This window comes from Macaca nemestrina, chromosome 18, assembly GCF_043159975.1.
Source record: "Macaca nemestrina isolate mMacNem1 chromosome 18, mMacNem.hap1, whole genome shotgun sequence".
In the NCBI taxonomy this organism is placed as follows: Eukaryota; Metazoa; Chordata; class Mammalia; order Primates; family Cercopithecidae; genus Macaca; species Macaca nemestrina.
In genome coordinates, this window is record NC_092142.1 from 3,519,669 (window position 1) to 3,532,689 (window position 13,021).

At 53.1% G+C, this 13,021-nt stretch overlaps 1 protein-coding gene and 1 long non-coding RNA gene across 3 annotated transcripts; one reads left to right on the top strand and one right to left on the bottom strand.

The window, feature by feature from the left end:
- Positions 1–1,984: 1,984 nt before the first annotated feature.
- On the bottom strand, positions 1,985–5,571 carry LOC139359806 (uncharacterized). The gene is made up of 2 exons (XR_011616250.1): positions 4,579–5,571; positions 1,985–3,707 (listed from the first exon to the last, which is right to left on the bottom strand). It is a non-coding gene; the product is annotated as an uncharacterized lncRNA (long non-coding RNA).
- A 5-nt stretch (positions 5,572–5,576) lies between these two features.
- Positions 5,577–13,005, top strand: LOC105467880 (zinc finger protein 213). 2 transcript variants are annotated; one of them, XM_011717687.3, is made up of 6 exons: positions 5,580–5,726; positions 7,482–7,994; positions 8,724–8,847; positions 9,051–9,124; positions 9,296–9,419; positions 11,018–13,005. In XM_011717687.3, the coding sequence occupies exons 2-6, from the start codon at positions 7,596–7,598 to the stop codon at positions 11,674–11,676; spliced, it is 1,380 nt and encodes a 459-aa protein (XP_011715989.1). In that variant the 5' UTR covers positions 5,580–5,726; positions 7,482–7,595; the 3' UTR covers positions 11,677–13,005. The 2 variants fall into 2 exon arrangements, with proteins under 2 accessions (XP_070940093.1, XP_011715989.1); XM_071083992.1 differs by lacking the exons at positions 9,051–9,124; positions 9,296–9,419 and having other exon boundaries at positions 5,577–5,726.
- Positions 13,006–13,021: the final 16 nt, after the last annotated feature.

Genomic DNA, 13,021 nt, shown 5'->3' on the forward strand with positions numbered 1-13,021 from the left:
TCACTGTGGCCCAGGCTGGAGTGCAGTGGCGCGACCTCAGCTCACTGCAAGCTCCGCCTCCCGGGTTCAAGTGATTCAACTGCCTCAGCCTGCTCAGTAGCTGGGACAAGGTGCCTGCCACCATGCCCAGCTAATTTTTTTTATTTTTAGTAGAGATGGGGTTTTACCGTGTTAGCCAGGATGGTCTCGATCTTCTGACTTTGTTTTTTTTTTTTTTTTTTTTTTTTTTTTTTTTTTTTTTTTTTGAGACGGAGTCTTGCTCTGTCACCCAGGCTGGAGTGCAGTGGCCGGATCTCAGCTCACTGCAAGCTCCGCCTCCCGGGTTCACGCCATTCTCCGGCCTCAGCCTCCCAAGTAGCTGGGACTACAGGCGCCCGCCACCTCGCCCGGCTAGTTTTTTTTGTATTTCTTAATAGAGACGGGGTTTCACCGTGTTAGCCAGGATGGTCTCGATCTCCTGACCTCGTGATCCGCCCGTCTCGGCCTCCCAAAGTGCTGGGATTACAGGCTTGAGCCACCGCGCCCGGCCTATCTTCTGACTTTGTGATCCACCCACCTCCGCCTCCCAAAGTGCTGGGATTACAGGCGTAAGCCACCACGCCCAGCCGCCTTAGACTATATTTTCTAGCTAGAAAAAAACAGTGGGCTGGGCGTGATGTCTCATGCCTGTAATCCCAACACTATAGGAGACCAAGGCAGGTAGATCACTTGAGGTCAGGAGTTTGAGACCAGCCTGGGCAACATGGCGAAACCTCATCTCTACCAAAAATACAAAAATTAGCGGGCATGGTGGCGCACACCTGTAATCCCAGCTACTTGGGAGGCTGAGGCAGAACTGCTTGAACCTGGGAGGGGAAGGTTGCAATGAGCTGAGATCACACCCCTACACTCCAGCCTGGGCGACTGAGAAAGACTCCATTTTAGAAAAAAAAAAAAGGGTCCAGGCGTGGTGGCTCATGCCTGTAATCCCAGCACTTTGAGAGGCCAAGGAGGGTGGATCACGAGGTCAGGAGTTCAAGACCAGCCTGGCCAACATGGTAAAACCCTGTCTCTACTAAAAATACAAAAAATTAGCTAGATGTGGTGGTGTGCTCCTGTAACCCCAGTTACTTGGGAGGCTGAGGCAGGATAATTGCTTGAACGTGGGAGGTGGAGGTTGCAGTGAGCAAAGATCGCGCCACTGTACTCCAGCCTGGGCCACAGAGCAAGACTCCGTCTCAAAAAACAAAAAACAAAACAAAACAAAAAATGGCCAGGCACTGTGGCTCACGCCTGTATTCCCAGCACTTTGGGAGGCTGAGGTGGGCAGATCATGATGTCAGGAAATCAAGACCATCCTGGCTAACATGGTGAAATCTCTACTAAAAACACAAAAAAGAGGCTGAGGTGGGCGGATCATGAGGTCAGGAGATATAAACCATCCTGGCTAACACAGTGAAACCCCCTTTCTACTAAAAATACAAAAAATTAGCCAGGCATGGTGGCAGGTGCCTGTAGTCCCAGCTACTAGGGAGGCTGAGGCAGGAGAATGGCATGAACCTGGGAGGCGAAGCTTGCAGTGAACCGAGATTGTGCCACTGGACTGCAGCCTGGGTGACAGAGTGAGAATCCCTCTAAAAAAAGAAAGAAAAAGGGCCGGGCGCGGTGGCTCAAGCCTGTAATCCCAGCACTTTGGGAGGCCGAGACGGGCGGATCACGAGGTCAGGAGATCGAGACCATCCTGGCTGACACAGTGAAACCCCATCTCTACTAAAAAATACAAAAAAACTAGCCGGGCAAGGTGGCGGGCGCCTGTAGTCCCAGCTACTCGGGAGGCTGAGGCAGGAGAATGGCGTGAACCCGGGAGGCGGAGCTTGCAGTGAGCCAAGATCACGCCACTGCACTCCAGCCTGGGCGGCAGAGCGAGACTCTGTCTCAAAAAAAAAAAAAAAAAAGAAAGAAAAAGAACACGTGAAAAATTATCAGAAGGAATAAGAAAGTGCAATTAGGTGGTCAATTTCAATATAATTGTATGCAAACTTGCCATATACCAGCAATGCTCAATAGAAAATACAGTTCATGTGCCAGTTACCAATGTATGGCCTCTCAGCCCAAACACATCCTTTTCGTTCTGCTCTGTGATACTGAGCTGGATGACATCTCAGCTTTGGGTGAGATCCAGCGTGATACCCAGCGGGACTCTACGCAGTTCCTTGCTAGCCAGCTTGATGTTGTTCTTCTCCAATAGAGGGCGATGGAGGAACACTGTCAGGTCAGAGCGGAAGGGAGGGGCTGTCTTCTTCCTGGTGCAGTTCTCCAATGCGACCAGCGGAGGGCAGGAGAGGTAGCCAGTGGCCTTCACTTCCGTTGTCCTCACCTTGGTCCGGCAGCTGCCCTTTCCGCTGTCCGCCAGCAGTGAGTTCTCGGGGCACCCAGTCCCTCTTCTGAGGTCCAGTCTCTGCCTTGAATTGAAAGGCGAAGGGCTCTTTCGTGTTTCCAAGTTTCCTCCCTTTTTACTTCCTCAGTCCTAAGGGCACAAGTTCCTTCCTGCAGTTGCTATTCTGTAACTCTTAGAAATCTCTCTTACCCATTTGGGTAACCATCTTCACAACTAAACAATTATTTTTACCAATTTTTCTCTTCAAAACAATGGTGTGGCCGGGCGCGGGGGCTCATGCCTATAATCCCAGCAGTTCGGGAGGCTGAAGTGGGTGGATGACCTGAGGTCAGGAGTTCGAGACCAGGCTGGCCAAAATGGCAAAATCCCGTCTCTACTAAAAATACAAAAAATTAGCTAGGCGTGGTGGTGGGTGCCTGTAATCCCAGCTACTTGGGAGGCTGAGGCAGGAGAATTGCTTAAACCGGGGAGGCAAAGGTTTGCAATGGGCTGAGATCGCACCATTGCACTCCAGCCTGGGCAACAGAATGAGACTCTTTAAAAAAAAAAAAAAAAAGTATATTCCAATGAAAATAACAGGCAATTCACAAAAGGATAAATAGAAATAATACTTGAAAAAAGAAAACATATCCAGCTTCCCTAGAAATCAAGGAAATGGTAACTATATTCATGGAATTTCTCCCATTGGGCTGTTGCACAGAATAAGCGTGAGATGTAAAGGACTCAGCTCAGTGCCTGGCAATATAAACACTCCATACATGGTAACTATCATGATTTAAAAGTTTAATAGGATAGGCACAGTGGTTCTCACCTGTAATCCCAGCACTTTGGAAGAAGGCTGAGGCAGGCAGATCCCTTGAGGTCAGGAGTTCAAGACCAGCCTGGCTAACCTGGTGAAACCCCATCTCTACTAAAAATACAAAACTTAGCCTGGTGTGGTGGCGTGCACCTGTAATCCCAGCTACTAGGGAGGCTGAGGTGGGAGGATCGCTTGAACCTGGGAGGTGGAGGTTGCAGTGAGCCACGAAATTGCAGCACTGCACCAAAAAAAAAAAAGTTTAATATGTATTACTGTGGACCTGGGGACGCTACATCAAGCTGTTTCCCAGTTGAACTGGAATGCCACAACAAAGGCTGAACACTGTAAATGTCCAAATCTGGAGGAACAGAGGAAGGTAAACATTTGATTCTCAAGTGGAAGATCAAAGCATTACATTCTTTCTGGAGGACAGTTTGGAAATATGTACACAAAGTAATTTGGCAATTCCATTTCTGGTTGTTCTCAGGGAAATGTTCAAGCAAATGCATAAAGGTGTATGTAGAAGCATATCTGCAAATACAGAAAGATGGAAACAATGTAAGTGTCCAAGGGTGGCGGACTTAAAAGATGAAAATTCTGCCGGGCATACTGGCTCATGCCTGTAATCTCAGTACTTTGGGAGGCCGAGGCAGGCAGATCATCTGAAGTCGGGAGTTCGAGCCCAGCCTGACCAACATGGAGAAACCCCATCTCTACTAAAAATACAAAATTAGCCGGGCATGGTGACACATGCCTGTAATCCTAGCTATTCGGGAGGCTGAGGCAGGAGAACCGCTTGAACCCGGAAGGCAGAGGTTGCAGTGAGCCAAGATCGGGCCACTGCAGTGCAGCCTGGGTGACAGAGTGAGACTCCGTCTCAAAAAAAAAAAAAAAATATATATATATATATATATATATAAACTATATATAATATATAATATATATACACATTCACAGACATATAACTGAACAGTAAAACTGTAAGAACAGACTAAAATATGAACAATGCTTATTCCTGGATGGTCGTATTAGAAATGTTTTTTACCTTCATTCATTAAACAAATATTTACTAGGCATCTGCCATGTGCCAGGCACAATTCTAGGTGTTCGTGGTAGGGCATTAAAAAGTGTCTGCCCTCATGAACACTTATCGTTGAGTCGTGGGAAACAAATATTACACAAGTGTATGTCAGGTAGTGATAAACATTAGAGAGAAAAGCAAGGCAGAGCTGAGGCTGTTTACAGAGCTCCGGGAGGCTTCCTTGAGGGGGTGACGTATGAGCAGAGTGAGGGAGCAAGCCTTGTGGCTATCATGAGAAAGCTATCTTTATGATTTGCCAATTAATTTTCTTAATTTTCTCTTCCAAGCATGCAACACCTACAAAATTAAGGCAAAACAAACCAGGAAAGCTCTTTCCATTTATGAAAGATATCTGGAGCCTGAGATTATCTTCGGGTCGAGGCGTGGAAAGAGTGGGAGAGGATCCGAGGGTATGGAAAGGAGAACCCCGAGCCCCCCTGCTCTAGATCCCTCAGGGCCGTTGGATCCCTGACGCCCCGCAGCTCCTGGTGGACGAAGCAGCTGGTGGGAGAGCGCGGGACTGCGGCCAGGTCAGTGTCTTGCTTGCCGCGTCCTGCTAAGGCGACCCGAAGACAGAGGATCGCCGCAGGAGGCTCCGCGCCCCTTACCCGACGGCATTTCCCAGGAAGCTACACGCCTCTCCAGGGAATTGGGAGGAGCGGGACCCAAGAGGCTGGAAACAAGTCTCCCAGGCCCAAGCTCCACCGCCCACGGCCTTTCGGCCCTCACCTACGAGTTGGCATAGAAAGACCGTGGCGGAAGGAAAACGCCGCTCCAGCGCATCCCTTCCGGCGGAGCAGGCGCTCCACTCGTGGCTAGGCCATATGCCCTCTCCTTTCCTCGGGCCAGCCTTGGCTTCCCCTTTTTGTCGCTCAAGGGCCAGAGGCGCAAGGAAATGTGAAAGAAAAGCGGCGACGAAAGAAAACAAAGCAAATCTAGACGCAAAACGTTGCCTTTCCTCCCGGATGCAGGTGTATGACGCAATGGCGTTTCCGTCTTCTAATAGGGAGCCTGAGAATTCTTCCTGTTCATTGGCCATCAGTCAGGGAGAAGGCGGGCTCAGTGAACGAACGGCTTTCTGGGAGCTAGGGAATGCTTGCGCCGCGTAGTTTCCCAGCGAGCCCTGCGACCACTTCCGGCGCCGAGAACTGGCGGCGGAAGTGGTGTCTCCTGGGCCGCCGTGGGCGTTGTGTGTTTCGGGGGCGGGGGCGGGGACGGGGGCTCTGGCCGCCTGGCTCCGACATCAAGCACCGGGCTCCGGGTGGCCGGGATCAGCGCCCCGAGGCAGAGGCCGGAGGGCGGGCGCACTACTAGGAAGTGCTGGGTCCCCCGCGCCGCTCTGCCCTCTTGGTCCGCGGGCAGACGCCCCTGCACGATCGCCGCTCGCCCCGCGGGCGAGGCTGCGGGGGACAGCACGGGGCTCTGGCTGGCTCGCCTTCCCGCCTGCCGTGTCCTGCTGAGCGACCCTGGTGAGTCCTGGCCCTCTTCGAGGAAAGTCTTCTTCGAAGTCACCAGAGGATGAGAATGGTGCACGCACCTTTCAGGGGTCTTGTGAGGAGCAGAATAAATAAAGCGCCTAGGGTGGACTAAATAATTGGAAACAACCCGAATGCATCACTTGAGTATTGATTAAGAAACTGGAGCGTATCCGTACCGCGGAAGCTCATAGTGCCGCTGTCTGTGCAGTAAGGTCTCATTTATGTAAAAACACATGAAGCACCTTCTTTTTCTTTTCTTTTCTCCCCCCATGGATGGCTTTTTTAGTAAAAGCACAGAGAAAAGGTCTGGGACGTCACTTGTCAGACTGTTAAGTCGGGGGGTACAATTGCATTGAGGAAGGGAGAGTTTTACGGACTTCTGTATTGTTTGAATCTTCCCCCCTTTTTTATTACGATGGTTTGTATTTTTTTTTTTTTTTTTTTTTTTGAGACGGCCTCAGTCTGTTGCCCAGGCTGGAGTACGGTGGTGCGATCATAGCTCATTGCAACCTCAAACTCCTGGACTCAGGAGATCTTCCCTCTTCAGCCTCCCCAGTAGCTGGGACTACAGGAGCCCCACCCGGCTTTTTTTGTTTTTTTGGTACAGATGGCGTCTCACATTGTCTTCCCAAAGTGGTCTTGAACCCCTGGCCTCAAGCAATCATCCTATCTCTGTCTCCCAAAATGCTGGGATTACAGGCATAAACCACCAAGCCCGGCCAGTTTGTATTTGTATTGTTGAAACAAAAAATCGATTACTGAAAATTGCATAATACACTTTTCAGTAAAGAGTAACGATGTAAGGTATAAAGGTGTCATACATTTATATGTACCTGTGGATAAATGGCTTTGGATGGTGTCTATGAGGCCTTCTGTGACACCTCAGGGCCAGATGTGTTTTGGAATTCAGAGGTTTTCAAATTTGAGAAAACTAATATAGTGCACATACAATATATCAAGCACATCTCCAGAGGGATCTGGGGCAACACTAAATAATGAAACACATCAGTTAAATTTTTTTAATTAGGCAGGGCGCAGTGGCTCATGCCTGTAATCCCAGCACTTTGGGAGGCCAAGGCGGGTGGATCACAAGGTCAGGAGTTCGAGACCATCCTGGCCAACATGGTGAAACCTCGTCTCTACTAAAAATACAAAAATTAGCTGGGCGTGGTAGCTGGTGCCTGTAGTCTCAGCTACTTGGGAGGCTGAGGCAGGAGAATCGCTTGAACCCAGGAGGCAGAGGTTGCAGTGAACCAAGATTGCACCACTGCACTCCAGCCTGGGCAACAGAGTGAGACTCTCTCAAAAAAAAAAAAAAAAAGATTTTTAGTTGATGTATAATGTCCATACAGAAAAACACATCAGTGGGTATAGCTCAATGAATTTTTATAAACTGAAGATATATGTTATTAATATTTCTGCCATGATTTTGAATATTTACATTTAGTGGAATAAATTGAGATTATAAATATGCTTATATCAGGTCAGGTGGTGCTGCCAAATGATTGATATTGGGTTTTGCTTTCAAAGAGTTATGAAATACCCGGGTTTTGTATTTCTGGCTTTGGGATGAGAGCTTGTGGGCCTGTGTTAATAGAGATAGTCACGTGAGCAAGGCATTACAGTAAAGCCTAGAAAAGGCTTCAGGGCCATGAAAGGATGGGACTGGATGGCTCTTCAGCCTGGGGTTTGCTCCTGTATTCCACATCCTTCCTCCTCAGTCCTGCCATTTTGCTCTTTCCCCAGGAGTACACATCCAGATGCCGGCCCAGCAACCACAGGGGATCCCTCTGGGAGACTAAAAGTACAGGTTCTGGGGCCCAGGTTGAGGCCGACCAACCCTGAGCCTCAGGCCGGGGAATGGCAGCCCCCTTGGAGCCCCAGGACCAGACCTCTGGGGAGGGAGAAGGGCTTCTGATTGTCAAAGTGGAAGATTCCTCCTGGGAACAGGAATCTGCCCAGCATGAGGACAGCAGGGATTCTGAAGCCTGCCGCCAGCGCTTCCGGCAGTTCTGCTATGGGGATGTGCATGGGCCTCATGAGGCCTTCAGCCAGCTCTGGGAGCTCTGTTGCCGCTGGCTGCGGCCCGAGTTGCGCACCAAGGAGCAGATCCTGGAGCTGCTGGTGCTGGAGCAGTTCCTGACGGTGCTTCCAGGGGAGATCCAGGGCTGGGTGCGCGAGCAGCACCCAGGAAGTGGCGAGGAGGCTGTCGCCTTGGTGGAGGACCTACAGAAGCAGCCATTGAAAGCCTGGCCGCAGGTGAGGGGCCCTTCAATATCCAGAGTCACCTGGATGGTACCTGGCGAGTAGGTACCCTGCAGAGATAAGTCTCCTAGAGGCTCACAGGGTAGGGGAGACACAGAGCCCCCAGGAGCAGGCACACAAGCACAGCATGCCATGGGTGCCTTTCTGAAAGATGCAGTCCAAAGTAAATGTGATTTATTTTTTGCGGCTGTGGAAGGCAACAATAGGGCTGAAGTGTGAATGTTCCAGAAAGGAAGTTTTAGCTCCATGCAGGGTCTGCTGATGTTTATTTGCATTTTGCTCTAGGCCTGGCTCTGAGGACACTAGGGTGTGCAGAGAGCCAGCTCCAGAGTGGGGCTAGAAGGTGGAGCTGTCCGGGGCCCCAATTACCTTGTGGGATGTTGGATCCTTCACATTGGATGCATCTGGGGAGGTTCTGATGAGTGGCTAGGGGATGGGGTTGTGCCTTTGGCAGGAGGGTCCCCAGCTCCCCGCTTGCTAAGTGGCTGTGATTCTGGCCTTTCAGGGCTGGTTCTTGCCTCGTGAATGATCAGGGAGCATCCTCGGGCACACAGCATTGCCTGGTATCACATTCTCCTCTGGACTTTCCTGGGGCACCATATTGGTCTCCTTCCCACACCCCAGCATCCTGAGGGTCATGTCCTGTGTCTCCTTCCCAGGGAATAAACTCTGTCTCCCCCGGTCTGGTCTCGGGCTGATGAGCATATTGTGGTTCCTGCACAGGATGTGCCCTCGGAGGAGGCGGAACCCGAGGCTGCAGGCCAGGGATCTCAGGCCAAGGGGCCTCCCCCGATGGTGGGGGCACGGAGGCGGCCATCTGTTCCCCAAGAGCAGCACAGCCATAGCGGTGAGTAAGCCTCTGTCCTTGTGGGCAGTAGAGTGGCTGGGCAGGGACTTAGCTCTGTCACCGGCATTGCCCTAAGGGTCATAGGCAGGACAGCTCCCTCTGTGAAGTCTAGGGCATGTGTGAATGCGCACAGGTTGGGGAGGCCATAGGCATCGGTGTCAGGCCTGGGCTGGCCTTTCTAAGGCTCCATTCTTCTCCTTCAGCCCAGCCTCCTGCTCTTCTTAAAGAGGGGCGTACCAGAGAGACGACGGACACCTGCTTTGTCTCTGGGGTCCATGTGAGTCACCAGTCCCTTTGTCTTCTTTAAGGCACTTGGCTCTGTTGAGTTTGTAAAATGGGACTTACTGTCCCATCAGGCCTCTTTCATCTGACCCATCCTGTCCCCGCCAGTGCTGCTGGGAGGCCTGAGCAAGGGAGCCCTGAGCCAGGTCTTCTCGCCCCATTCCAGGGACCTGTGGCATTGGGAGACATTCCATTCTATTTCTCCCGGGAAGAATGGGGCACCCTGGACCCTGCTCAGCGGGATCTCTTCTGGGACATAAAGCGGGAGAACTCCCGGAACACCACCCTGGGTAAGCACCCAGGGCCTTTGGGTCCAGGCTGGCCGCCCCCCATCCTGTTGGAACTTCAGTCTTTTTTCCCACCCCATCCTTAGCTGGTTCCAAAGCAGCCTATCCCCAAGTCTTGCCAAGAGCCTGAGTAACTCCTTTCTTGGCTGACGATCCTTTTTTGTGCCTTTCCACATGCAGCATGGGACAGCGCCAGCGCTGCCGAGCCCTGAGTGCTCGTAAGGGCAGCTTCTCCTTTGAGTCTCACTGCCTAGTGCATAGAAGGATTGTCCCCATTTTACATATAAGGGACCTGAGACTCAGGTCAGTGGATGCTGAAGGGACACAGCTGGGAGTTGGATCAGGCATGGCTGTGAGGCCACTTTGGGCTGCCAGGAGCAGGGGTGCTGACGGGGAACCCCAGCTGCTCACCAGCCTGGGCCCCTGCTTGTCAGAACTGCCCTTACCAGTTCCCTCTCCACGCCAGGCCCCTTCTCAGCACCATCAGGGATCATCTTGTTGAGTCCACACTCCCAGCAGGATGGGCTGCGACCTCTGCCCAGATCTGTCATGTGTTGAGTTTGGAGAACTAGAGCCTGCATGGTGAAGGGAGCCACACTAGCCAGACCAGTTTGGTTTCTCAGTTTCCGACTGTGACAGTTGGGAAAGATTTTTTCTTTATTTTCTTTTTTTTTTTTTTGAGATGGAGTCTTCCTCTGTCGCCAGGCTGGAATGTAGTGGTGTGATCTCAGCTCACTGAAACTTCCACCTCCCGGGTTCAAGCAATTCTCCTGCCTCAGCCTCTTGAGTAGCTGGGATTACAGACATGAGCCACCATGCCCGGCTAATTTTTTTGTATTTTTAATAGAGACGAGTTTTCACCATGTTGGTCAGGCTGGTCTCGAACTCCTGATTTCGTGATCCGCCCACCTCGGCCTCCCAAAGTGCTGGGATTACAGGCGTGAGCCACCACGCCTAGCCCTTGAAAATTTTCAAAATTACTCTAAATCTTTTCTGCTGTGGAGCTTGATATCTGGGGTTCAGAGTGGGACATTGGATCCCAGTGTGGCTTGCAGGGCACAGATGGCTTAGGGGGCTGGCCTATGCAGGCAGGATCAGAGGCTTGCTCAGACTGCTGCTCTGCCGCATTTTTTCATCATCCCTGTTTTATTTGGGTTTTTGTTTTTGTTAAAGTCTTGCTCTTGGAGTGCAATGGCATGATCCCGGCTCACTGCAACCTCCGCTTTCTGGGTTCAAGTGATTCTTCTGCCTCAGCCTCCTGAGTAGCTGGGATTACAGAGGAGCGCTACCACGTCCTGCTAATTTTTGTATTTTTAGTAGGGACGGGGTTTCGCCATATTGGCCAGGCTGGTCTGGGACTTCTAACCTCAGGTTATCCGCCTGCCTCAGCCTCCCAAAATGTTGGGATTACAGGCTTGAGCCACTGCGCCCGGCCAATCACCCCCATTTTATAGATAAGGAAACTGAGGATTCGGCAGTGTGAGCGCAGGGCTTTCTGAACCTGGAGGCCAGGAAGCTTTCCCTAGCCTTGTTTCTTCCTCACCTCAGCTCTGGCCCCAGAACCGAGTGGGACTGAAGAGGTCGCCTCCTTCCCCTTGCAGGTTTGGGGCTCAAAGGCCAAAATGAGAAGTCCCGGCTGGAGGAGGTGGTGCCGGTGCTGCCGGGCCAGACAGGCAGCGACGTGACTGTGTCCTGGAGCCCGGAGGAGGCTGAGACCTGGGAGAGTGAGAACCGGCCGAGGGCGGCCCTGGGCCCAGTGGTGGGTGCGCGACGGGGGCGGCCACCCACTCGCCGGCGCCAGTTCCGGGACCTGGCAGCCGAGAAGCCACACAGCTGCGGGCAGTGTGGAAAGCGCTTCCGCTGGGGCTCGGATCTGGCGCGGCACCAGCGCACGCACACGGGCGAGAAGCCGCACAAGTGCCCCGAGTGCGACAAGAGCTTCCGCAGCTCCTCGGACCTGGTGCGCCACCAAGGCGTGCACACGGGCGAGAAGCCCTTCTCCTGTTCCGAGTGCGGCAAGAGCTTCAGCCGCAGCGCCTACCTGGCTGACCACCAGCGCATCCACACGGGCGAGAAGCCTTTCGGCTGCAGCGACTGCGGCAAGAGCTTCTCGCTGCGCTCCTACCTACTGGACCATCGGCGTGTGCACACCGGTGAGCGGCCCTTTGGCTGCGGAGAGTGCGACAAGAGCTTCAAGCAGCGTGCGCACCTCATCGCGCATCAGAGCCTGCACGCCAAGATGGCCCAGCCCGTGGGGTGAGCAGCCAGCTTGGCCGGAAACTTGGGGGAGGCCCAGCCACGGCACATCCTACTTCATTCACCACTGGGACTCTCCTTCTATTTGTGGCCACCTCCTGGGCTGTCCGAGGGACCCCAGGGTACCCCACACTCGGAGCTCGCCTGCCCTGCTCGGCTCTGAGGACTTGCCCAGCACTCAAAGGGAACGAAAGCCCCCCTCCCGTCCCCTGATCTTGTCGTCTTTCCCCCTTCTGCGCCTAGCGTTTCTCTTCCCCTCTAGTTTCTGGAGCCCCAACACATTCCTGACAGGGGCAGCAGGGTGGCGAGGACTCAGGTCTAGGTCCCTTCCCAGAAGCCCCCGAGCCTCATTTGACTGTGTGGCTCTTTGGCCCCCACCCTCTGGGGTGGGTCCATGAGTCAGGCCTCTGCCCTGCCAACCTGTGCCTTTCAGTGGGCATGGAGGACTGGCCTTGGCCCCCAGGGGTTTGCTGGGCTTTGGGAGGGACAGTCAGCCCACACCTGTGGGACCACGGGTCTTAGGGCGCAGGGGCTTTCTGGCCCCCACCCACTCCCGTTTCCAGGCCATGACCACTCTGCCCTGTCCTGGCCACACGGACTCAGCCTGCCCTTGCCCTCGGTCTACTTGCCCTAACATGAGGCTCTGAGAGCCACTTGCCCACCAGTCTGGTGAGGATAATGGTGGCTACAGCGACAGGAGGCCAACCCTGGAGACCAAGAACAGGGTGCCTGGCTGCCAACTGCTCCTCCAGAGGTGCGGCTGCACCATACTTAGCACTAGCATTCTATCAGCACTAGCATCCCACTCCATTGGCACTGGTACCCCGCTCCATCGGCATTAACGCCCCGCTCCATCGACACTGGTGCCCACTCCATCGGCACTGTCACCCCGCTCCATCCGCATTAATGCCCTGCTCCATCGACACTGGTGCCCGCTCCATTGGCACTGGTGCCCACTCCATCCCCCGCTCCATCGGCACTAACGCCCCACTCGGCGCCCCACTCCATCAGCACTAATGCCCTGCTCCATCGGCACTGGCGCCCCACTCCATTGTCACTAACGTCCAGCTCTATTGGCACTAACACCTCGCTCCATCGTCACTACGTCCAACTCCATCGGCACTAACGGCCTGCTCCATCGGCACTGGTGCCGGGTTCCATCGTCACTAACCTCCAGCTCCATCGGCACTGGCGCCCCACTTCATGGGCACTTTGCTGCTGCCTCCTGAGCACTGCCTTCCATGAACAGGGACAGACCAGAGGCCCTGCAAGGACTCAGCCCTGCGGGCCTCCAAAGGGCAACAGAAGAGTATTAATAAATGTGAAAACTTCCCTCCAGAGTGTTCTGT